At 51.5% G+C, this 25,987-nt stretch overlaps 1 protein-coding gene across 1 annotated transcript in view; it reads right to left on the reverse strand.

Annotated features, from left to right (window-relative positions):
- LOC144937948 (pre-B-cell leukemia transcription factor 1-like) overlaps positions 1-25,987 on the reverse strand; it is a 230,554-nt gene that overhangs the window by 43,200 nt on the left and 161,367 nt on the right. Inside the window, 2 exon segments of the mRNA XM_078865587.1 lie at positions 2,830-3,020; positions 4,310-4,554. Of these exon segments, the coding sequence (XP_078721713.1) occupies positions 2,830-3,020; positions 4,310-4,554 (436 nt within the window).

A 25,987-nucleotide genomic window follows, 5' to 3' on the forward strand; every position in this document is an offset into this window, starting at 1 on the left:
TAAATGCGTGATGTTGATTCTAAATGTTGGTGGAAAAAACCGGAGTACCCGGAGAGAAATCCAGACGACCACGGAGAGAGAGAGGCACGCAAACTTCAAATATACAGGCGTCAGGGTCGGGATTGAACCCACGATCTCCTGCATAACAGGAGAGGTAGTTAACATCTTGCCACGAATCGATGACCCACTGCCACCCCTCCCCCCCATGATTTGGGGCTATAATATGACGCTATCGCCGCTCGGATGGATGCGTGTGAAATCAATAGCGGAGGTGGTGGTGGCGCGGCTTGTTGCAATGCGTTGTGCCAACCGGGTAAATTTGTGGTTACGTTTTCAGCGTTGGAATCTTTTTAAACTCCCCCCCCCCCGCCTTCCAAACCAGGGTGAATAGAATGGTGGAAACAGCCCGAGAGTGAAGAAGTCGACCTCGAGTTTTTGTTCGCAATAGCGCATTGCATCGTAATTGCTCGCACTACGTGAGCACGCTATTCATAGCAGAGGAATTCATTAGTGACAATAAAATGCAATCAGACGAATACAGGCCACAATCAATGGAACAGCACGTGTTGCCAAGAGCTGCTCAAGTAAATCACAGATATGTACGAAGGATTTGGCAAAAATAACCACGGACAAAAGCGAAACTTACGGAGAACTCTTCGGGCAGCGGGAGAAACGTTCCGTGCCGATCGGCGCGCGCCCGCCTACTGCGACCCCCCCCACCCCCTCTCGTATCTGACGCACTCGTGACCGAACGCGGGAGCGCGCGGATTTATTTTGGAACGTCCCACCTCCTGTGGAATTAGCGGGGCTCGTGCAAGGGGGCGGCGGGGTAGGCGTAGCCTTCCCTCATTTGTAAATTCCGCAGTTGGAGAGACCCCTGCCAGCAATGGTGCATTACCTTGACGTGCTCCCCGTGACGCTTTTGTTTTAATTACTGTTATTACGCACAACGTTAACGCCGACGCCTCTGCCGGCGCCGTGATTACAACGCGGCATTCGAGATATTTCATCGCCGCTTTTTTCCCGTGTTCGCCGTCTAAGCGACCGGGCAGCCCAGCGGCAGAGCTGGCGAGGGTGCGAGCGAGCGAGGGGACTCGCAGCAATCGGAAAGTTCAGAGTTCAAATCCTGGTTGAGGGCGGTTGACTCAGCCCATCGGCCCTCTGGGGTCGATACAATGAGTCTCGCACGGTGGGGAAGACGACAACAGCTGTGATTGTCCATGGGTATTTACACCACTGGCTCTGCAGAATTATCAACAGGAGATGAGCACCAGTGCCTCGTTGCTGATTTGAGCGGCGGGAAATCACTCACTCTGACTTTGGTCATTTATGGTCTTATGGACTTTTTGTAGTCAAGGGTTTCTTTCCTATTAGCCGGCAAATTTATGTAGCAATGTCACCGATCTGATTGTTTACAAACCGACACTTCCCTGAATGGCCTCTATGTGACTCGTGCGTCTCTGGACAAATCAGGAGCACAAGTATGCACAACGATAAAGATCCCCCATATAGCCTAAACAAGGCCGCAACGGTACACGAGGGGGTGGGTGGCCAGCACCACGCCCGACCGCCTTTGTCTCCCTAGTGGTGATGTTTACACACCGCACCAGGTACTCATTTGAGGCTGAATCGACCTAGTAGAGGCCCAGGACCGGTTCAGATAATCGTCACCGGTGTTGGCCGTGAGCGGGAATCGAACCCGGGTCGCCGGGTTCATAGCGCAGCGCGCTAACCGCTACACTATCGCTCCCCACAAGTACGCACACACACACATACACACGCATCTCCCATCTCTCTCTACTGAATGCATCTCATATCTCTCTCCCATAATACAGGTTTTTGGGGGCTTAGATCGCGTAAATATATAAATGTGTCGTTAAAACCCGCCACCACCCGACACAGCCAACTAGTAAGGGTTGTCACGTAAACAGAACGTGGCCAATTCATCACTGGTACAGCACCAACCGGTGTGTTGGAGAGCAAAGCCACAACATTTACAATCTGAGTTGAACGTTTCGCCAGTAATTACAACTAGCTTCATCAGGTGACAGCCAGATTTGTGTAGAAATCCTCCTGTTTAGTTCCGTATTGGTATGTTCTGTTTACGTGACAAACCTTACCAACTGGGTGGTGGCGGGTTTAACGACACATTTATATATTTACGCGATCTAATCCAAAAAAACCTCTATTATGGATGATATTGCTTGCGAAAGCCTACTACGTGCAAAATCCTATGTGTTTATATCTTATTTCTTACGTGACTTTCCCGAAAGAACCAAGAATATTAATTTCTGCAGTCACGGAAGTTAAGTCCTATCTGTCTCTTCTTTATTCTCAATACATCTCCTCTGTCTTTTGAATACATCTCACATCACTCTCGTCTCTCCTATCTTTATTCTGAATGCATCTCTTTGCTCTTCTTACCACATCTCACATCTCTTCGTATCCGAATACGTTTCCTCTCTCTCTTCAGAACACACCTCTCATCATCTAAACGAAATGTAAAACTTTGACCAGGTAAGGCCCACTGAGCAGTATAACTCTTTTTCAGAAGCGACCTGGCCACAAATGGTAGCTCAACGAAGTGGCTCATCACGTGGAAATTTATAGCAGCCAAACACTCTAAACGCGTGATGTTGATTCTAAATGCGGAGGGACAAATCGGAGGACCCGGAGAAAAATCCACGCGATCACAGGGGGGGAGAGAGAGACACGCAAACTCCAAATATACAGCCACAGGCGTCAGGGTCAGTTTCACACCCACGACCTCCTGCACACCAGGCGAGGTGGTTACCGCCTCGCCACCGTTTCCCGCCGGGCGGCTCTCACCGTGCGTCGAGGAACCGAGAGCGCAGGATCATGACGGCCTCGCAGGTGCTCTGCTTGAGCTGCATCTGGATGGAGCTGAACTTGCGGTGGATGATGCCCACCATACGCTCGATCTCCTTGGGCGAGATGGGCCGCGTGCGGCTCTGCTCCCGCAGCAGGTTCATGACGTGCGTCGTGAACTCGTTGCACGCCTGCCGCACGACGTCCAGGGTTGGGGGGGGGGGGTGGAGGGGCAGGCGGGGGAGGCGGCGGGGGTGGGGGGGTATCGTGACACCAACGTCAGCACCGTCGCATCGTCACCATCGTCGTCGTCATCGGCGGCATCGTCGCGATCGCAGCCCTCCCCCCGTGCGTGTTTGTTGTTGTCATCATTTGGCACGATGCCCGACGTTCCGCTCCGCGTGCTCGCAGCTTCTTTCACAACGGAATCGAGCTGCTGCTCATGTTCAACTGCCGGCCGCTGCCGCTGATGTAGGCCGACCCAATTTCACTTATTGTATTTCTACAGTTGTTATGATGGTGATGATGCCATCATCAACATTATTATTTGGACAACATACTCTTATATTGTATCATTGTTTGTTTGTATGTTTTGCCACAAGTACATGTGGTTAATGCAGACTTGACGCCTTGCAATAGGTATCGATTTGGTGTTTGAACATCTTAACACATGTCTTATTTTTTCATCACAATATACTCTTATTTACCATCAGCATGCCTGTCAACCCCTTACCAGTGCCCTACCTTCTAATAGACCAATTCAGACCATATTGGTCTCCCCGTGCCCTTATAACATCTCAACGTTCATCCTACAAAGTCCCATCACAAGGGAGAAAAACAAAGAAATAGACACATTTTTTTTGCTCGTATTGAAACGGCTGTACACCGTGTGCACCTGAAAACAAGATTACGGAGTAAACCGTGTGGGTTGACAGCATCGCTATTTATGGAGTACCATCACTTTCATCATCATGATCATCCTTTATACACAAGACAATATTTATCAACATAATTTATACGATGGAGTACCTTTACCATTAGCAAGATCATGATCATCATTTATACATCAGGTGCCTTCTACTTTTACCATCGTCATCATAAATTCCACATTGAAATCTATGCTAACATTGCTGTTACCATATAACCCACCACCTTTCCATCATCATCACCATCACCATCACCGTCATCATCATCATTACTACCATCGCAAAAAATCCATCATCGTAACCACCGTCTCCGTCGCATCCACTTCCTCACCGTCGCTCGTTCAACTCCACCTTTACCACCAACGGCTACCACCACCGCCACCACCACCGCCACCACCGCCACCACCACCGCCACCACCGCCACCACCGCCGCAGCCGCCACCGCCGCCGCCGCCGCCGCCGCCGCCGCCGTGGCGACGAACGTGAAAGCCCGCCGCCACGGACGCGCGTGTCTGTGAACCTGCGTAAGTTTCAAAGCCACTGACCATCCTCACCTGCTCGTACTTCTCCAGCTCCGTGTGGTAGATCTGCCGGATCTGGGCGAGCTTGGCGCGGTAGTCCGAGTGCTCCGCCGAGTTGTCGGCGTTGGCGCCGCCGGCCACCGCCGCGGCCGCCGCGGCCGCCGCAGATCCCCCGCCCTTCTCGGGACCCGCCACCCCCTCAGCCAGCAGCATGTTGTCCAGACGCATGAGCTGGGGGTCCGGTGGGTCGTCGTCCTGAGCCCCCCGGATACTAAGCACTGCACGCGGCGAAGAGGGTTGGGGGAGGCGGAGGGAGAGGCGTGCGGAATGGCCGTGGTGGAGGTATAGGGGAGGTGACGGGGGCACGGAAACGTAAAGGGATGTGTGGAGAGCCGTGCGGAGGTATTGATGGGTAGAGGGTGGTGGAGGGAGACATGGAGAGGCAGAGGGAGGTGTGAAAACGTGTTGGGAGAGACAAAGAATGACAGGAGGTAACCTGTTAATAACATTTCAACGCAAGTTATTTTGGACAACGATTGATATGCTGACATGCTGCAAGTGGTTTATTGTTATGCTGTTATTGTTTACTTCAGCAATAGCGTTGCATTGTAATATATTCAATTTGTGTTGAAGAGAAAATACTGTACGATTAATCGAAATAACAATACAACGTTGCTTACTAATGAATAAGGTTATCACCTATAAATGTTGTGGAGTGCGTGGCGTAACATTGAGTATAACCACACCAATACCAGCGGCATACCAACAATAACATTTCAACAACCAATACATAATCAACAAAGCCCCATCACAGCATCACCACATTCACCACAACAACCACCACCACATTCACACAAGCAGCATCTCATTGCGGTAAACGTTCGCAATGAGTTTATTTTAAAACAGGTGAACAGCCCACCAAGACAAACGCATCCATGTGCTCGAGGGTAGACTAATTCTCTCTAAATACCAAAAGCGGAATATTCCACTTACTTTGCTAATTAAAGCCATCCGAGTGAAGGGAACGAACGCGACTTCAAGGGTGTTTTATGAAACGATGGAAAAAATCGAACGGTGCAAAAAAAATGCAAAGTACTAAATCTAATTAAAGCGTCAACAGCAACTAAATGAGGTGCACAAACAATAACGTCAAACGCTCGGTAATGACCCGAAAATAAGATTCGACGTGCAAGGTGAAAAAAGCCCCGGCGCGGAAACGCGAACGGATATTTATTTCACGTAAAACGAATAACAACCAACCGTATGTACAATGCCTGCAGGCGCGCGCGTACTCACGCCTGCAGTGGGTGGGAAGGAGACGGGTCCCCGTGCCTCATTTTGCGTTTAATTGTGGCCTTCAGCCAGGCTTCAGTCTGGCATGAAGCTACTCGCCTGCTCGCGTGTGCAATACAACAATCAACCTCTGTTCTGTATCACCGTGGAGCCATCGTAGAATATATTTTAGTGTAAAATGCGTTGTTGGCCTTCTTCTACACTTACATTAACCATCAGCATTTGTTTAAACGTACACAGTCTGTCAGGCTTGCTAAACAAACACTGTGGGTTGAACAGATGCTCGTTATGGTAAAAGCGCTCCCATTAAATATAACAAAAGTAAAATTTACTAATAGCGCTCAATGTGCCTTTGTGACAGGGTAACTTTTGCCTCAACGTCTAAAGACCTGTTCCTTTGTGAAGGAGGTGTGTTGCCGGCCGTGGGCGCGACGTTGAGAAAGGAAGGTGCCAGAAGGCTGTGGAACGTTCTGAGACGAGGTTTGTTGCGTCGAACGGAGAAGATCAGTCGCACAGAAAGAAAGAGTCGGGCGGAATTGCCAGAGCGGGCTCAGGAGGACGCAAGGCTTGTTTGGAACAATTCAGAGAAGGCCCCGAGACCTTGAGTGGGAATATTGTCAGAGGGGAAGGCTTGGTGGTGGTCCACTCTGGAAGGACGGGCGCTTGGGAAGAGGCCACGAGGTAGAAAGCGGGAAGACGCCGCTCGACGGCTCCAGTTTCCTCCCACTTTTCACCACTAATTAATACGGCTCAAAATATCTCAGTATACCGAGGACTACAGAGCTTGGGCACCGGCTCACCGCCTGGCTGCCAGCTTCTCAGCTCATCTGTGGTTCCTCTCCACGCCTCTGCGTCCTTTTCTTTTCGAGAGTGAGCGAGCGAGCGATTTCAGTGCTGCGGCAGCGGCTGCACCGTCATTTACCGCGTTTAGGTAAATCTCTAACGAAAGACGTTCTTTGAAAGCGCGACATCATCGCCGCGACGTCGCTGTGGATACGAGTGAATCCGCGCGACTACGGAGACTCGGCGCGCGACATCATGCGTTCAGTCACTTCTTTATGCCCGCGACCTTTGCAACGCAAATCGGCCACGACATGCGACCTCCTCAACCGCAAATGGGAGATGTTACTACTGCGTAATTGTAAAATCGGGAGGGGAGGGGGGAGGGAAGGGTGGGGAAGGGAGAGAGGCCGGGGGAAGGGAGGGGGCCCAGCCATGGGGAGCTGGCATAGGAGCAGAAGTAACGTCCCGTTGCGCCGAGACCGACGAGCGGTTGGAGGACAGCATGTGCTCGATGGCGTTTAGACGAGTCTGTCTTTGGTCGAAGTCGCGGTGCCAAACAAGCGTTGGGTCGTGTTCATCTCCATCGGTGTCCCTTTGAGCTACTGGTGGAAATTCCACATTTCTATGGCGGGAGGCAGTTTATGCATAGGAAAACCAATGTTGACTTCCCGCAATTTACACTGCGATTGTTCCAAAACGTTCCAAGAAAAGTCTGGTTCTGAGATCACATTTGTCACCGTTTGCTCATTTCTGTAGGAGCGGAAGCTAGCAGGCAGGCACTCTGCCCACACACATATATATAGCGCGCACTGCGCTACGAACCCGGAAACCCAAGCTCGATACCCACGACGGCAACCATGAGTGATATCCGAACCGCACTACTGACCAGCGTGGTGAAGTACGGTCAAACAAACTCCTCCAATGGCAAAAGGGCTGTACGCATGCAGTGATATTGCAACGCCATGGCACTGACAATTCCACATAGTGCGTACAACCGCACACAAAGACAAAGACCTCCCCGTATAGCCTGAACAGACTTTTGTGGCAAGTGTTGTTAGCGAGCACCTTTGAAGGCCGGCAGTGCACAGAAAGCGGATGGGTGGCCAGTACCATGCCGGGTCGCACACATACTCAGACACTCACACACACCCATCCACCCGCACTCACCCACACACACATAAACCCCTTGGCCAAGATGCCACTTTGCGTAATCCACTTTGATGCAAATGTTTTCTGTTGCGAAACAAAAACACAAATAAATAAAAATACATCTGGTCTCGGGCTGCCCCCCGCTTTGACGGAGACTTGCAAGGAGGGAGACATCATGCCTGCATCAGCCTCACTAATGTCAAGTGACGTCACGCATAAGGTCAGGTCATATCCGAAGACCTTCACTCGAAGGCAAACGTTGCTTTCCATTGTTCCTGCGGTGGAACGAACCTCAGCGCGACGACAGAACAATACGGAGCACCGCGCGCTCCTCTTCCCCCCCCCCTCTCGCCTGCACCTCTTCCACTCTCGCCAACGCCGGCGTCTGTGACTTCGTCATTTGCCGACGGGGGAGAGGGGGGGGGGGCCCCACCGTGAAAACGAAATGCCGAAAGGCGGGAAAGCGCGCGCGTCCTCCCACGTTTTCGTTCGGTTCTTTCGTGCGTGCGACCCCGTCCAGCCCGGAGCGTTTCGGTTCGCGGGGCGGGAGGGGGGCCCCCCCCCACCGAGACTTCGCGTCCCTCTTTCGTAAAAGGGGTGGCCTGCGTCTGCAGGCGACGGTGGTCTCGGTGCAGCAGTCCGGGACTAACGGACGGGAGCTATGACAAAATGACGGAGGGATGATTTAAAAATCGCGCGGCGTAAAACGATCAAGAGGCGGGGGCAAGTGCTCTGTGTCTTGTTCACAGTGCCCCGACACAATTATGGAAATGGCACATTCCTTCAGCGGGGCCTTGTCTCTCCACCGGACAGCGACTGCGCAATTTCCGCTGAGCGGCATTTATTTTACCTACCCTAGAAGTGCGACGGGCGGGAATGAATCTCCAACTCGGATGTGAGCCATCGCTTCAAACCGCTGTGCTGCACACTTGGTCGGATAAATCAAACTCCCTCTACCAGTGCTAAATCGTACACACACATCTGAATGATCTTATAACGTGTTGTAATGCTCGCCCTGCGGTGCCTAAACAGGCTTGCTGTGGCGATTGGGGAAGACAATTGGCTTTCCAACAGAGGGCACTGCGTAGTTCATCCCATCCTGGTGTCTGCGTGCGTGTGTCTGTGCAGCAATGTATACACACGTGGGGAGCGGTGGTGTCGTGGTTAGCGAGCGGCGCTTCCAACCGGGGCGACCCAAGTTCGATTCCCGCTCGTGGCCAACGCCAGTGACGATTATCTGAACCGGTCCTGGGCCTCCCCTAGGTCTATTCAGCTCCAAATGATTACCTGGTGTGATGTGTAAACATCGCCACTGGGGAGACAAAGGCGGCCGGGCGTGGTGTTTGCTACCAACCCCCTCGTGTGCCATGCCGGCCTTCATAGATGCTCGCTAACAGCACTTGCGCCAAACAGTTTGTTGCAGGCTATGTGGGGTATCTTTGTCTTTTGCACAGCAATGTGTAGGTCCACTCAGCCTCTGAGTACCTGGTGCCATGTGCAAAAACATCGCCACTGGGGAGACAAAGGCGGCCGGGCGTGGTGTTGGCCACCCACCTCCTCCGTGTGCTGTGCCGGCTCTCATAGGTGCTCGTTAACATCACCCGCCCCCAGCAGTCTATGCAGGCTCCACGGGATGATATTTGTCTTTGTACAGCGACGTGGGGCCGTGGGTGCTTCAACACAACGACCCGGAGCTGTGGCAGCCAAAGCGGCCTCACGCGCTAATGGCAGCCTTACTAGTTTATACTAATGGGCTAATTACCCAGCAGACACGGCAACGCTGGGCCAACGTTGGCGTGTGGTCAGAACCGTTGGACCAACGTTGGCCCGAACGTTGGCGCAACGTCCCACGCCTAAATGGGTCTTACTAATAGGTGACCATTTAATTGCCAGTTTAAAATGGTATCGTCAAGACACATTTCAAAATGTAATTCTCACCGGGCCCCGCGGCGTCAAGTGCCGTCTTCCAACTCTCTCCATCTTTGTGGCTTCTCGAAGTATGTGCTATGGACAAGGGACATTGCCCGAAAGGGGACCCGTTATATACAGTTTTCCTTTTAAGGCCACGGCGTTATTGAAGAATGTGTTGAAATTATTCCGTGATCTGTTTACATGGCCGTGTGTGTGCTTATATAAAGTAGCAGGGAGCGGTGATGTAGCGGACAGAGCACCGCACGGGTTCGGTTCCCGCTCATGGCCACCAACACCAACACCGTTGACGATTATCTGAACCAGTCCGGGGCATCCCCTAGGTCGACTCAGCCTCAAATTAGTACCTGGTGCGGTGTGTAAACGTCGCCACTAGGGAGACAAAGGCGGCCAGGCGTGGTGCTGGCCACCCACCCCTTCGTATGCTGTGCCGGCCTTCATAGGTGCTCGCTAACAGCATTTGCCCCAAAAGTCTGTTTAAGGCTACACGGGAGTTCTTTGTCATTGTGTATAAAGTGTCGGCAATGATCCGCACATCGTGCTATGACCATTGGCCTCCTCTAGGTTGCCCCAGCCTTGAAACGAGTATTTGCCGTGCTGTGTAAGCATCAGCACTGGGGGAGACAAAGGTGGCCGGGCGTGGCGCTGGCTACACCACCACCCCTCCGGGGGAGCATCAGCGACAACACATCAAAACCCGGTCCGGGGGCTCTGACGGGCGAGACGCAGCCTCTGCTGCAAAGGCCTGGGCAGTATCGAGCGAGGGAGACAAAGGCGGCGTGGTCTCCTATCCACGCCTCCCGCCATCGGCACGCGCTAACGTCGCCCATCGCCGTCGCGCCCACCAGTACGTACGGCGCACACGAAGTTCAACGCGCGCGCGTCGATGTCGTGTTCGTGATGCTCGTGTGTGTCCTGCATACGCGGCGCTAAATGCCTCTGCGTGTGGATTGCGCAAAGCGCGCCGCTGTCAGGATGCTATCACACATCTATTGCTCTTCCGTCGAGCGGATATTATTTTAATATCTGTGCTGGGCAAATGGTGCCGCAATGGCACGTGGGTGGAGAGTGGACGTCTTGCAGTTGATTACTGTTGTCGCGGAACATATCGCCGAGTGTGTTCATCACACAATCGCACGTCCTGTCACATCTCCGGTGTGGAAATTCAATGAATCGCACCTTTAGCCCTTTGACGCATCAGCGTGCGCGAAACTTTAGTCTCCTACAAAGGCAAAGATACCCCACATAGCCTTAACAGACTGTTGGGGCAAGTGCTGTTAGTGAGTAGCACCTATGAAGGCCGGCACGAGGGGTGGGGTGGCCAGCCCCACGCCCGGCCGCCTTTGTCTCCCCAGTGGCGATGTTTACACACCGCACCGGGTACTCATTTGAGGCTGATTCGACCTAGGGGTACCGATTCAGATATTCGTCACTGATGTTAGCCTGCTACACACACACGTGCACACGCGCACACACTCGCCAGGTTTCTATTGTGTAACCAGCTCTCCATCGAAAATGGCTCTTACCTGTGGCCAAAAGGAACCAAACCCAATCCTCACACCTTTCCGCTACAGTGTTCATAACGACCTGTTGGTGAGGTTTTGTGTCGTTGTTCCGTTTGCGTCGTGTGAATAATGTATCCGCGCGCATGGAAAATACACGCGTGCCGCATATTAAAAAATATATATATATTTTGAAACGAATCTACCAGCACATGCACGCGCAATGCGTGCATGCACGCCCGCCTGCCCGGCCTGCCGCCCGGCCGGCCGCCCGTTGCCGGCGTTCCGTGTCGCCAACTCCCTTTGTGCGGCGGCGGCGGCGCGCTCATTTATGTATTCATCGCGGGGTGAATGGTGCCGCTGATTTGGGGGGGGCGGCGGAGAGAGGCACCGGGCAGGTGAGGGTGTTTACCAAGAGGGCGAAGGAGTCCCGCCGCCCTTTGTGTGCGACTACACGACATCCCCTTCTTTACCCCTGGAATGTAAAAGCACAAATAACCGACCCCGGCTCCCCACCCCACCGAATGACAATCCGTCACGTACCCCCATCAGCCACAATCAGGCTCGCAATGGCGAAACAATTGTCTTGGCAGTGTTCGTTCCACAGGAGTTGGTGTCTCTCCGCTAACCAAGACTAACTCTACTCTCCACGCGACCCCTTCGCACACACACCCCCTACAAAAAGAAATGGATCCTTCCACATTGACCGCCCATGGCAATCCACGTTTTCTTGTTTTGAATGCGCGCGTGCCCAGTTCTGTTGCAATTAAGTCTATTTGATTTAAAATGATTCGATTTCATTAGGAATGATTGCAATTGATTTCACACTGGTTCTCCCAAACTGTTGTGGATAATTGTGACCGCGGTCGTGTGAATAATCCATACGGAGCCCAACGGGTGCGCCCCACGCCGCACCACCACCACCGCAAAACCCCATCATCCCTGCCCAAAATTAATTTAAACTACAGCCGAGTGCCACCCTTTCACTCCCCGGCACATTTGTCCGCTCGGATTAAGGGGAATGTTAAGAGACAAGCGATTGTGGTCACCCGGCGAAAACAAGACGGCGGAGCAAATTCAAATCCCCGCCACGGAAAGCCTCGAGGAGGGCCAGCGTCGTTTGGTCGAGTGTTTTATGTTTGCGTGTGGCAGGGAAAAAAACAACTTTACGTACCAAGGGAGCGCACTCAAACTGCCCTCCTGTCAATAGGGGTATCAACCTACTTGCCACATCTTATAGCCGCTACTGCTGTTGCTGCTGACAGAATTGATGATATGAATGGCATGAATGGAATTCGACAGTGGGTAGGTGATGATGGCAATGACTTTTTCGATGATGATGGTGATGATTCCAGAGGTCATTTCACGTTGACGTAATTGAAAAGAAATTTGATGATGATGATGATGATGATACAATTGATAACGACGACGACGATGATTTCACGGCAGTACGATTGACGTGTAAGTAAATGGAGACAACGACAATGATGATGGCGGTGTCAATAAATTAAATTATTCCATAATCTCATTAGAAGCCGGCCTACTCGTAGCCGCTGCCTGCGACCATTTACATTTTGATCTCCAGCCAAAGCGGAGGCACGGAAACAAATGCATCTCATCAGAAAGGGTCACGTTCCGATTAAGCCCGGCCGACTGCATGTCCTCGAACCGAATGTGCCCACATTTGGTGAACTTTAAGCTTCGCCTAGCATCCAAACCAATTCTCAAATGCCAAGCCCGCTAATTATGTCCCGCAAAAAGCCATCGTCGGCAGCTAAACTTGCGCGAATTAAATCACTTCGGACGTAGGCAGCGTTTTCACTTGCTGTGAGATATCTTCCTGTGCGCTCGCGTGTGCATGACATTAGCCAGCCAAGGAGTAGGAAAGATATTCATCGCAGCTGTAATATTTACAAATCCCCTGCCATTAATTAATTCCCCTCTAACACATTTATTTGGCTCAAATAAAGGTTTTTTTTTCTTTCATCAATTAATTCTGCTTCAGTCTGTCCGTTTTTTGTACAAACACTGAGACCGGAAGGTTACCCTCTCTTGCGGCTGTTCCTAAGTCACAAGTCCTCAAAAGACTCTGTGTATATACACATACATGTCCGTGTGTGACACTCCATCAGGAATACTAAAAATTGTTCATTCATAATTATTAAATGACTAATTGTTATTTTTTACACCCCATTCTCGATCCACTGCTGGATGAAGGCCTTCCATTCTGCTCCAGTGGAGGTTGGTGGAGTAGCGGTTCGTTCACGATGCGACGCGCTGCCCACCGGCAAACCCCTTCCATGACAACATTCTAGAGTCATAGGCATGACTATATGAATTGGTTGTTTTCTGGACATGCTGGTTCATGTCAAAGATAATGTGGAATTTTCCACAACTGGCCTACTGCCAACGGGGGGGCGATAAACATTGACCAATACACGCCCGAGCGGGGAGACAATGACCCTGGCTGTGTTGAAATTGAATCCTACGACCGACTAAACCTCATACGCACAATCTCATCAGGTCTCAGACGCCTAAGAGGGTTGAGGCTGGAGAGCCCTTGAACGGGTCACAATCGGTGCTCGCCAGGTGTTGTAGGTGCCACGAGTTACCAGGATGTGGCAGAACACCGAATGGTGGCTGTCCACGGAAAGCTTTGGTCCATTCGCTGGACTGGGCGTAAATGTCTGGTGTGAATCCGTCAAGGAAGGAGCGTTGAGTGTTGTCGATCGAAACTGAAAGTTGAAATTGTCATTGTAGAATAACGATGAAAATTAAGCAACAATCCAAATTTTAACCGCAGTGTTGATTTGTTCGTGTCAAAGTGGGTTCGAACCTAGGCCTTTCAGCCATGCTGGCTCAGTGGTTTGACAAAGTATAATCCCACAGAGACACTCAACCAACTCATATAGATTTGTTTACACACGCAACAGCTGCATTCTGCGATTGTCCTGTATTCCACTCGACTCAAAGCGGCATCAACGTTGGCCCGGTATCGACAGAGCCTGCGTTCACAGCGAGCGAGATAGTCAAATTCTGTTTGGCAATCGCTGAGCGATACGGGTGGAACGGGAGTGTTAATCGCCGCCCTGGAAGCAAGATCCAGAATGAACAACAACATCAACACACGCACACACCGCTCGACAAACGCGGGAGCATCGATGCAGGCACGCACGCCCGAGGCCGCGCGACGAGCGGCGAAGCTGTCGAGTGTGAAGACGGTGCAACTGCATCAGGGGCCCACGAGCTCGGTGGGAGGGGGGTGGGGGGGGTCAGGGGTTGATTGGACAGAGGGGGCGGCCCGTTTCATTCCTTGCACCAGGGGGCGGGGGGGGGCCCATGCCAACCGCGCCGACGACCACTGGCACATGGAAGAGGGGTGTGGATAGCTTTGCCCTGCGTCTTGCCCCGGCCAGGTTAGATTAGAAACAATTTTTATTTCATCCGGGTGAGGCCCAGAAGCAACCTGGCCACAAATGATAGTTCAACGAAGTGGCTTATCACGTGGGACATTTAAAGGAACAAAACACTCTAAATGCAAGTCGATTCTAAATGTGGAGGGGGAAAAACCGGAGGACCCGGAGAGAAAATCCACGGGACCACAAACTCCAAATATAATGGTGCCAGGATCGGGATGGAACCCACGACCTCTTGTATACCAGGCGAGTTCGATAACATCTTGCCACCGTGACACCCCACGGCGGCTTAGGGAGGAGGCGGCCGCGGCTTTCCGCACCGCTCGTGATGCACGGCCATCGCCACCGCTGAGTTACCGATCGGCGCTCACGGCTCGGGACCGACGGGGAGCACGCAGACTCCCCCGGGGGGGGGGGGGGGGGCTTCCGAGATCAAGCTGACAGCGTCGTCACTGCCACCGTGTGCGGGGGGGGGGGTGCTCGCGAAGCCGCAGGTCTACGATGTGGTCAGGAGATGGCAGCGCAGCAAGTAGGTTGCCGACGTACTTCCACTGGGCCCCCCCCCCCCCCCAGGATGTGGAGGGGTTTGGGTTCGCCGGTTGCAGGGGTGAAGTGGCGGGCGCTTTGATTCTCTGCACTGCGCAAGTGAACCCGGCCACCCGAGTTCGACTCCCGGTCGCGGTGAACGTAAGCGCTGAATGTTACCTGAACGAGTCGTGCAATGCCAACTCCTTATCAGCCCGGGCTGACCAGTACGATCAAACAACCCCCGTGCCCAACACGTACATGGAGGGGTCATCACCAAGCATTGGTTTTGCAAATGTGTGCAGGTCCTAAGGCCATGAGAGACATCGCAAGCACCTTGGGGGAGGCCTTCATCCAGCAGTAGATTGGTCATGGCTGCTGCTGCTGCTGATGATGATCTATTCATTGTGCAGCGAATTGTGATCGGGCCGGGCCCATCAACTCATTGCACTTAAGCCCCAGTTTCATTGCACGTGGATGAAACCTGCAATTAAACCCAGGACCTCAGTGATGCGAGCTCAATGTGCTGGCATAGCTATTATGGGCCATCAAATTACCTTGAATTAATTGTATTTTTTTTTTAATCGGTGACCTAGTAAGGGTAGATCGCAGAGCACTAGGTACATCGACGTTTTCTGCAGCAGCCACGTAAACTGAATAAATACTCAAATAAAACCATGAATAAGTAAAGAAACACACGTTCCTGGGAGGCATGAAGTGCGGCTCGGAATCCCAAGATCCGTAAGATTCGGGGAACATGCCCAAGGCAAACAAAGCACAGTCTTCGGAGTAATGCACGCCCAACATATTTGAGCTGTAACTCACTACAAGAGTGGATATGCATTCTGTTAGCGAGCCATCTTCAATGTAATACAATATATAGAGTTATAGTGCTCGTGCTCAACAGAGCAGAGTTGGGTGTTCGTTTACATCGTATGCCCTGAATCAATTCAACAGTCATATGGCAGGAACCAGTCTTCCCATATGACAATTGTTGCATTTCCACAAAGCGGTGCTTATTTTTACCAACCCGAGGGGTGACAGGGCTGAGCCAATTTGAAGCAAAGATGCAAAAAAACACGTTGCGTAAACAAATCATAAATTGACACACACAAACCTCACCGCAACGAACATCCAATCTCCAAATGGTTCCAGCTCTCATCGGCACAAACTCAGAACATCCTCCGCGGAGAACTTTCCCACCAATATTTGTGCGCGCAGCGATGGCCAATACTCTGACAGCACTTGCTCGACTCGTGGAACGAACAATGCCCGCCGAGAATGAAAACCCGTGTCGCAGACAACACGCGTGCGTGTGCACGTTCACGCGCATGTGCACGTTCAAGCGCGTGGGCAATCCCCGCGCACACGCGTTTATGTATGAACAGAGCCGGGCGCGGCGGCTACGAAATTCGGTCAGTCGCGATAGGCACGGCTCGCGAGATAAACGAGAGCGCCCGTTCATTCACACAATCCATAAATTCACCATATTTATAGGGGGGGGGCAGTAAAAAAAACGTTTCGGCGATGCAATATTAAAACTACACCGACTCACACTTATTGCGTTATTTTTCAATACATCATCACCCCCGATCCGTAAATTCCGAAGCGGGGGTCTACCCCCCCCCCCCACAGGGGATGAGATCGGGCTCTGAGAATGAACTCGTATGCAAACGACGCCGCGAGCTGCCCGTTTCAAGCCCTGTGGTTCACGTCGAGTGTTCGGAAGGTGGTCATCTGCCGTTGGTGAAAAATTCCACGTTGCTATGCCAGGGGGCCGGGCCCCGTCTCGAAAAAACAACAACAGCAGCGGCAACAAGCGGTCGTCCGATGGGAAGGGGCGATAATGACGACAGCGATGATAGCGATGATGATGACGATGATAATGACGACAGCGATGATGATGACGATAGCGATGATGATGACGATGATGACGACGATAGCGATGATGATGACGATAATCACGACGGCGATGATCATGACAACGATGACGACGACAGCGATGATGATGACGATGACACCAATGATGACGCTAACGACGACAGCGACGATGATGACGATGATCATTACTCCCAGTGATGGGACGACCCCAGCCACTATTTGAACCCGCGACCACGCGACTGCTGATTTTTGCATCCGCTGCGATATAACTCCAACCAAATGTCCCCATCACATTGAAATTGTTCACACGTGTGTGTGTATATAGACGTACACACACACATGTGTGTGTGTACGTATATATACATACATTTAGAACTGTATATACCCGATGGGGTTTTTTTTTGGAACTCGCAAATATTAGCCTGACGACAACAACTGTGTTCCGAGCAAACTATTGTACTCGCGATCGGCAAAGGCAGTTTCATTGTCATAAGGGATTAAAATTTAGCTATCAATCTCGCAGTGACTTGAATTCCAGGCTTTCAAGAAGGGCTCGCTGCAAGGCTGCTCGGGTTATCTGAAGTGTCACACATTCCACTTCCTAAGGCTTGGGCGTCTGATTGCTCAGGGTGTGTGTATTAAGAGAGCCTGTGTGTGCGTGTGTACGTGTCGTGTGTACGTGTAGTGTGTGTGTGCGCGTGTGTGTATACGTGAGAGAGGGAGCTTGTTCACGTGTATGCTTGTGCGTGTGTGTGTGCACAATGGTTTGCCAGGATGTGTGCATTAGATAGCCTGCGCGTGTGTGTGCTTGTGTGTGTGTGCGAGCGTGTGTGTGCGAGTACGTGTGTGTGTGCGAGTGTGTGTCTTTGACCCTACCGAAGCGGTAGGGTAGCGGTTAGCTCGCTGTTGCTACGAACCCGGCGACCTGAGTTCGATTCCCGCTCACGGCCAACACCAGTGACATTTATCTGAACCGGTCCTGGACCTCTCCTAGGTCGACTCAGCCTCAAATGAGTACCTGGTGCGATGTGTAAACATCGCCACTGGGGAGACAAAGGCAGCCGGGCGTGGTTCTGGCCGCCCACCCCCTCGTGTGCCGTGCCGGAATCCATAGGTGCTCTCTAACAGCACTTGCCCCAACAATCTGCTAAGGCTATACGGGGGATCTTTGTCTTTGTGTACACGTCAGAGAGGGTGCTTGTTCGTGTGTATTTGCGTTTAGGTGTTTGTGAGTGGGTGTAGGTGAATGTGTATGTATGTGTATGTTTGTGCGTGTGTGTATGTGTGGTTTGCCAGGATGTGTGTATCAGACAGCCTGCGCGCTTGTGAGGGTCTGTATGTATGCTACACTCGCGTGTGTGGTTTATTTGTGGCAAGCACTTTGTGTGTAACGAGTGTACGTGCTTGCATTTATATGGGTATCATAAGCTCAAGATTGCGAGCTTGTGTGTGCACGCGTGGTGGCATAACAGTCGGTGCCACTGCACGCCAGTCACCTAAGATCATTCCCTGGCCAAACTGAATGGATTTTATTAAAACGATGGCGAGCGTAAGGTCAATTGTAACGCATGGCACGTCACTACCAAACAATGTTGGAATTTGTTTTTTACTTACCACACACATGCGTGCAAAGCCACCAAGTGGCCAATTTAATCGCTGGCAAGACGCAAGCTGTCGTGGTATTCTTTGGAGAAAAACAAAAATAATATTGAGCCAAGACTGGCAGAAAATAGTGGCTAACTTCCCAGCATCCCCTGCCAAGATAACTGCGCGTGCGCCCATTTGAGCCAACGTACGAACGCGTCTGCAAAACATCCTCCGTTGCAAACGTAAACTCTGCAACATTCCAGAACATTCTGCGACAGCAAAATGGCATTTCTCACACCGATTCGCCAAAAACGTAAACACTTGGCCAAACACGTCAAGGACACGGGGGGGGGGGGGGAGAGATCAGCGTCGCCCGTCGCAGACTACGAGCACGGATTGGGATCAGCGACGCGGATCGAGAAGAACCGGCGAAAACATTCGATAGCGAAGGCCGGAAACCCCCGTCCCGCCCCCCCATGGAAACCCGACGTCGCTCAACGAAGCAGCTTCTCCGAGTTTAACGCGCAATAATTATCCGCGACAAATATTATTAATTTTCCCGATGGTAAATGTTGCGGGTTTACTCTCCGACACGTCGGTGGTGATGAAGCCGTAACTAATTGTGGCACGTTTTGCTTCACGTGACAAACCTTACTAATTGGCATTGTCGGTTGGTGGCGGGGTTAACGACACATTTATATTTTACGTGATCTAACCCCCCCAAAAAATTACTTTATCATCAGCTTCTCCGAACAGGAGATCGAGACACGCGCTCGCCTCGCCTCGAGGAAGACTCACGGCTTATCGATGCTTCGGATCAAATCAAAATAACTCTCCTGTGCTGTTCTCCGTGCACAGGTATTCCTGCTATGTTTAGTCAACATGGCCTGCATGCCTCCCAGCCAAAAGCTTTTAGTGCCGGCTGATGTGATCTTTGAGATTATAATTGCACAAACGCAGACCAGAGTTCACATTCCGCTCATCATCATCGTCGTCGTGGCCACCATCATCACTTCTACCACCACCATCACCACCACGTCGTCGTCATTATGGTCACAATCTACGTCGCCAGCGACTGCATTAGGCCCACCTAGTAATGATAATGCGACTCTTGTGTGGAACTGCAAATGTTCCTACCTTGCTGGCAAGCCCCGATTTCATTGCTTCTGTCTCCTATTTGGTCAAACGCCGGTTTTACAATTCCTCAACCTGCCTCGCTCCCCAAACCTCGACCTCTACCGGTCGCCAGCGCTTTTCCAGATTTGTTGTTGTTGACATTTGCTGTGCGCAGGCCCAAAACATCAAGTGGCCAGCAATTAACAGCGCAATCACCGGTTAGAACAGATAAGAGGTATTAACAGCACATTTGATTGAATTGAGCCAAGTTGTTACTATAAGAGCTCGGGGGTAAAAGAACGACGGGAGGAGAGAATTCCAAAGTGGAGCAGTGCAAGGGAAGACGCAGAGAGAAGTGATGGGACCCGCAGTGTGGCGAGTGAGCGAGTGAGCAAGTGCTGTTGTGACCTGCAGTGTGGTGGTGGTGGTGGTTGAGCACGGTGTGGTGGATGAGACAAAACAGTCCAGTGTCTGAGTGACCCGAGTCCTCACCACGGGCGCAGGAATCGCCGAGTGAAGCTCACGGGGACAGTGAGCGCGCTCGCAGCGATTCCAGCGTGGCAAGGAGACGGCTGACCGCCAGCGAGCGAGGGACTGGAGTGAGTCGGTGAGTGCTCTCGATCATTCACCACACGACCGCTCTACGTTGAATTCTACCCGGTGGAGTCAGGTAGAACCTGGACGCTGCCCAACCCCCTACCCCCCCATATGACAAGAGGATTCCAACTCCGACCGAATTTGTGCTTTGTACACTGCAGCAGTAGGAGAAATAACTGTCCAGAGGTGTGGTTGTGCACACCTGTAGGACCAGCGACCCGAATGCGGGGGTTGCTGGATCGCGATGCGATGCTGTGTTGTGCCGGGACACGCGCGGCGGCAGGGACAGCCGGGCAAGCTGAGCGAGCCGACGCAGTCGTCACTGGTGGCCAGGTGACAGCCCACGTATGACGAGAACGGGACCTCTCTTCCTCCTCTCAAATGAGACCTCGTTGTCTGAGAATCAGAATAATTATTTATACCGGAGGGATCCGATAAGAGCTCCAAAGCTCTTTTTCACAGATGCCCAGTAGGAGGCAGCACAGCAAGTAGGTCGATTGACGTGACCGTCTGAAGGGGTTTGATCGTTGAATCCCCGCTCATATGCATACGCAGGTTTGTTCTGGGGGGGGGGAAGGGGTCACTCCGGTTTCCTCCCCAAATTAAACAACGGGGACATTGGCCAAACAAAGCAAGGGGCAGCGCCCTCTTGAGAAAGGGCCTTGAGACTCGGCGAGGCTTTTCTGGGTAAATAAAGGCCCATTGTCTGCGCTGAAATCTATCACTTCTGGGCCGCACAATGCAGGCCGCTCTGCTCGTGGGTGCGAGTTCACCGAGGCGATGATATTTTTTTTGCCGTTGTGTATCAAGAAAAGGTAAAGGTGCCAGCCACCTCGAGTGCGTGCTCACCTCACTTCGCGAGCTCTAGAGGGCCCCTCCGCATAGTATTTGGCCGACTATTTCACAACTGGCCAGGCGTCTTGGAAGAGGTGGGACACACTGGCCAGTCAGGCGTCTTGGAAGAGATGAGAGAAACCCCCATACTTTACCCCCACCACACACCTGGCAGAACCCCCACCCCTCCCTCGAGCTGACTGCGGTTGCGGGAATTTTTTTGTTTTATTCTGCCGGGGCACGACAGAGGCAGCGGCGGTGGCGGCGGCAGGTGAGGGAGGGGTGGCGGTTCTCTTAGGGAGGCGGCTTCGCGGCGCTCCCGTTGTGACCGCAGACTCCTCCGATTGACTCCGAGAAATTCGCCGTCGCGTCGTGTCGCCTCCCGGCAACGCTCGAGAAAATAAACGGCGACGGTACACGCTTGTGCGGGAAGACGACGCACAGCCTGTGAACGTTACGACACTAGGTCCGAACGTAAAAGGTGAATGCGGAATGATGGGCTAACGCAATTTGAAACGTGGATAACCAAGAAAACAGGAGTCGTTTTTAATTAGGGGACGTTTGACCAGCTGGATTTTAAGTATATAGTTTTAAAATTATTATTTGATAAACACACACTTGCTTGAGACGGATGGATCATTTATGTAAATGCACAGAGGGATTGAATCATCGATTAGCTGCCTCAGATAGAAGGCCAGATATGTGATGCTGAAGAGATATTATCAGTCTCGAGGCGATACATTGATACAAGACACCTGTCTGATAACGACTCTCGATATATTTATTATTTGTGTCAGACAGATGGAATGTGTGTCTCCGGGTGACACACCGAAAGTAGTGAGGTAAACATACAGCTAGACAGACAGACACATCGACAATCAGGTGGACAGACGGCCATACAAACAAATGGACAAGCAGACAAATATCCAGTCGGACAACCGTACAAACAGACACTCCGCCATACAGACAAAAACATGGACACGCAGACAGCCACGAGTAGACAATCAGCCGTACAGACAAATCGCTAAAGTACAGGGATGTGGCTGTGGGGGACAGGGTGGCGCAGGGAGGACGGCCAGGCGGACGTGCGCACATTCCTGCCCAGCTGGGGAGGTGTGAATGGGCCCTGGGGAGAGGATCGTAATTAATCACGGTCTGATTAGCCCGGCGCTTCGATGCCTCCGCCGCGTCCGCACCGCGGACACCGCGTTGCGGCGACAGCCGCCACCGCCCGTGCTTGAGAGGGCTCGCGAGCGACACACACACACACACACGTACAGGCATGGGCACGTGTGTACGCACGCACACACGTAGACACACGTATTCGCACACGTGGAGACAAAGATCCCCCGTATAGCCTGAACAGACTGTTGGGGCAAGTGCTTTTTAGCAAGCAGCACCTATGGAGGTCGGCACGGCACACGAGGGAGTGGGTGACCAGCACCACGCCCGGCCGCCTTTGTCTCCCTAGCGGTGATGTTTTACACATCGCACGAGGTACTAATTGGAGGTTGAGCCAACCTAACAAAAACCAACCCAACACACGCACGTCGCTCAAGTGCGTCGCTCTTTCCTCTGCCAACACCGACATCATGAGTGGCAAGTCACATTTGAAAGTCGTATGAATTCACTTCACAACCTAGCTGGGTAACTGGCTAAGTGGAACTTTCCGTATACAACAGATAAACATTAAATGTATGTGTGAGTGGGTCTTAGATTTTTTAATTAAAATGTTGCAAACCCGAAATATATTACAAATGTATATATATATAAATAACCAAGCCACACGAATGACCATCGTGGTGAAGTATGGCTCAAACAACTCCCCATAACTGACACGGTGTGTGGACCAGGCCTCCATCCGGCAGTGGATTGACATTCTGATCAAATATTTGTAAAAAACACACAAACACTGCAATGGCCCATTCATACTATCGTCCGTAGTAGACATGTACAGGCCTTGCTTGCAAACGCCCCGTGGAGGAGGCATCTCACCCGGTAAGAAACAGAGGCGGGTGACTGAGCGGGTACCTGCGCACCAACGCTGCTCTTCCCCGAGCGAACTCGCACGCTGTGTACGCGCGGCCCCCCAAACCGAATGGCCTTCCACAGCAAATTCCCGCAGTGTGGCCTTGTTTACAGTGATGTTGGGGGGGGGGCCATACAAAAAACTCATCAGGGGGGGGGGGTGCACGACACAGTAACCCTTTGCAATTCCGCCCTGATAGCAACCGTTTAATGTCGCGCCGCCGCAAATGACCAAAATCACCGCGCGAATCTACCCGGAAACTCGGCGAAGCAGGGTTGACACTTTGATGAGCGACCGCCGTGCACGGCAGGTGTTATAGGCTACGTGGTGGACAGCAGCAGAGGGAGGAGAGACGCAACCTTTCGCTGGACACTGCTCACATCGCTCACCGCATCTGAGCTTCCCGCCTTCGCAAGCCCCACACTGAGCAGGCGCGGTTGAAATATGGTAAAAAAAAAATGAAATATGGTCAAATAAAAATGAGGTTCCGCGCACCTTTGGTGTCACGAGCAGCCCTCGTTTTCCCCTGCGTCCACGCCGCCGCCCGGCGGTCGCTTTTCGTGAATCTCAACGATGGCCAATTACCGCAATGGGCACGCAGTGGCGTGACGCAGACAGAGTTGCTTTGGTGACCCCCGCTTCCCTCGCCCGCTACCCACGAGCCTCGGCTGTGTTCTCTGCATCTCTGACAAATAACCCACCACCAGCAGCAGCAGCAAATAACTGTGAGGAAGGGGTTCATCCAGCAGTGGATTGCCAAAAAGTGCGTAGAAACGCACGCGTCATCGCGATCGGTAAACAAAAGACAATTGTTTATAATGAAAATCCCATTGTAAATGCGGTGATCTGTAATCCAATTGTCATTTGCCTGGTGGGGTTTTGAACCAGATGAGAGTCCTGGATAATTATCGATGTGAACGCACGACCTTAAGGTCCCTGGCTCAATACGTATGGCATCCGAGCTAAACAATAACAAACAAACAAGAAACATCCTCAGAGTATTGCTGCATGGGTAAGGGGCAACATTCATAGATCAACTGAAATTAACCGTGGGAAAAACTGAGCCGTGTATTGTGGAATACTCCGCAAATGCGGTTTTGGGGGGTGGGGGAGTGGGTGGGTAGGGGTGGACGAAGAGACAGAGACACGTTTTGTTGGCGATTTTTAACGTAATAACCTCTGGATGGCTCTCGAAAGCCTCCCGCTTCCGAGCGGCGCTCTGCACCGTGAATGGTAAAACCGTGCCTCTCAAACCGACAGCGGAGTTTTTCCCGCTTGGCGAGGTTCGACGTGATTTTGCGTCCTCTTATTATGAACGCATTTCAACGTTTACGCAACGAGACTCGCGAAAGGCGTTCACTTTGCACTCCTCGCCGCTTGTGCACCGTTAAGCGGGGAGAATTTTGTTTCCATACTTCACGAAAAAGGTTTTTTTTGACACTTAGCATAAATTTCCAAAATCAAATAATTGCAATCTTGATTTGATTGCAAGTTACGTTGAAGGAAAAAATTAAATAAATAATTATTCAAACATTTATGTATTCCCTTTCTTGTTTTGAATATTTCACTACACCGGTGCTTGCGACTCCGCTCAGAAGAAAACGAAACGTGTTAAATTTTAATCCGTGAATATAAAATCGAGCATAATTTAATTCGTGTTTAATTCATTGGAAAAGGCAAATTTGAAAGTCCGCCTACACTTAAAGTAGAGGTAGGTGGTGCTCACCGCCATGACACACATCTTGAGCCAGTGGTGGAAATTCCACATTGCCATGCCAGGGACCAGGATTTAAATAACACAACCAATGCTGCTTTCCACAAGGTGGCTCCCATAGAATCGTGCCCGGTACAATGACAGTTACCCTAAACACCATTTGACTAGTTATAATCAACAAAACATAAACCACGCACACATTTTACAAACCAATATTTAAACGTAGTACTGCAATAGATTCTCCTTTTGCGGCGTCATTGATCAACAAAAATGTACCCCCCCAGGAGATGGAGCGATGAAATCACCATCGTGCTGGGTGTATTTTTTAGCTAAATCGTAGAACCCATTAGAGATGGCCGATGGCTTGGGAAGGCTTTCATACAGCAGCGGATTGATCGTCGATGATGATGACGTAAGTACGATGAACTTCTTTCGCGCCGTACGTTGCAAACCGTGCCAATCGGAGGTGCGGGATGATAATGGTGATGTATTGTGTGGGACGAGGTAGACATTCCGACCAGAACACAGTCTTGTGCTACAGACAACACTTCTCTCAATCTCCAGCTAAGAACGCGACAATCTGTCCCCTCCCCCTTTCCATCATTGCATTTGTGCGCGTGCTTGTGAGTGCGTCTGTGTGTGCATGTTTTATATATAAAATAAAAATATGTTTTCTCCTTCTGCCACAATTATTTTGATTTACCAGTGGCTGAAGCATCGCAGGCCCTGTTGGGAATACACATGAAGAGGATTGCTGCGTGCCGCAAAAACACAAAAAAATAAATCTCACGAAAATACACGGGCGAGGAGCGGGCGGGCGGGGGGAGGCTGGGAAAAAAAACACACACGTAGACAACAACAACAACAACAAAAAGCACAAAGAGGACTGAAATAAATAAGAAGCGAGCTTAAATTAAAATAAGAAGAGCGCAGAGACGTAAATGCGTGCTGAAAAGAAAATAAGCACACATTTAATAAGACAACGTCAACGGCAAGCACAGAAGAAGAAGAGGAGGATTGGGATAAAAAAACACATCACAAAACCCTGGGACTTCACTCAAGGATCCACGGTGGCTAATTACTGCACTCAAAATCCCCAAGTCCGAGTGCTCATTAGTGTTGCTTCCTGTCGAAGGCCATTTAAGCGTCGCTCCTCTGTGCGGACCCTAAGGGGAACACACTGGCCAGCAACAAGCAAATAACGACACCCCCCCCACCACAACCCACCCCCCCACCACAACCCACCCCCCCACCACAACGCCCACCGCCCCCCCCGCTGCTACCACCACCCTAACCCCGGAACTGACGGGATTACCAACACCAAGCCTCATGTCGAACACCGAGCTTTCATTGCTA

Source organism: Lampetra fluviatilis, chromosome 20 (genome assembly GCF_964198595.1).
Source record: "Lampetra fluviatilis chromosome 20, kcLamFluv1.1, whole genome shotgun sequence".
NCBI classification, from domain to species: Eukaryota; Metazoa; Chordata; class Hyperoartia; order Petromyzontiformes; family Petromyzontidae; genus Lampetra; species Lampetra fluviatilis.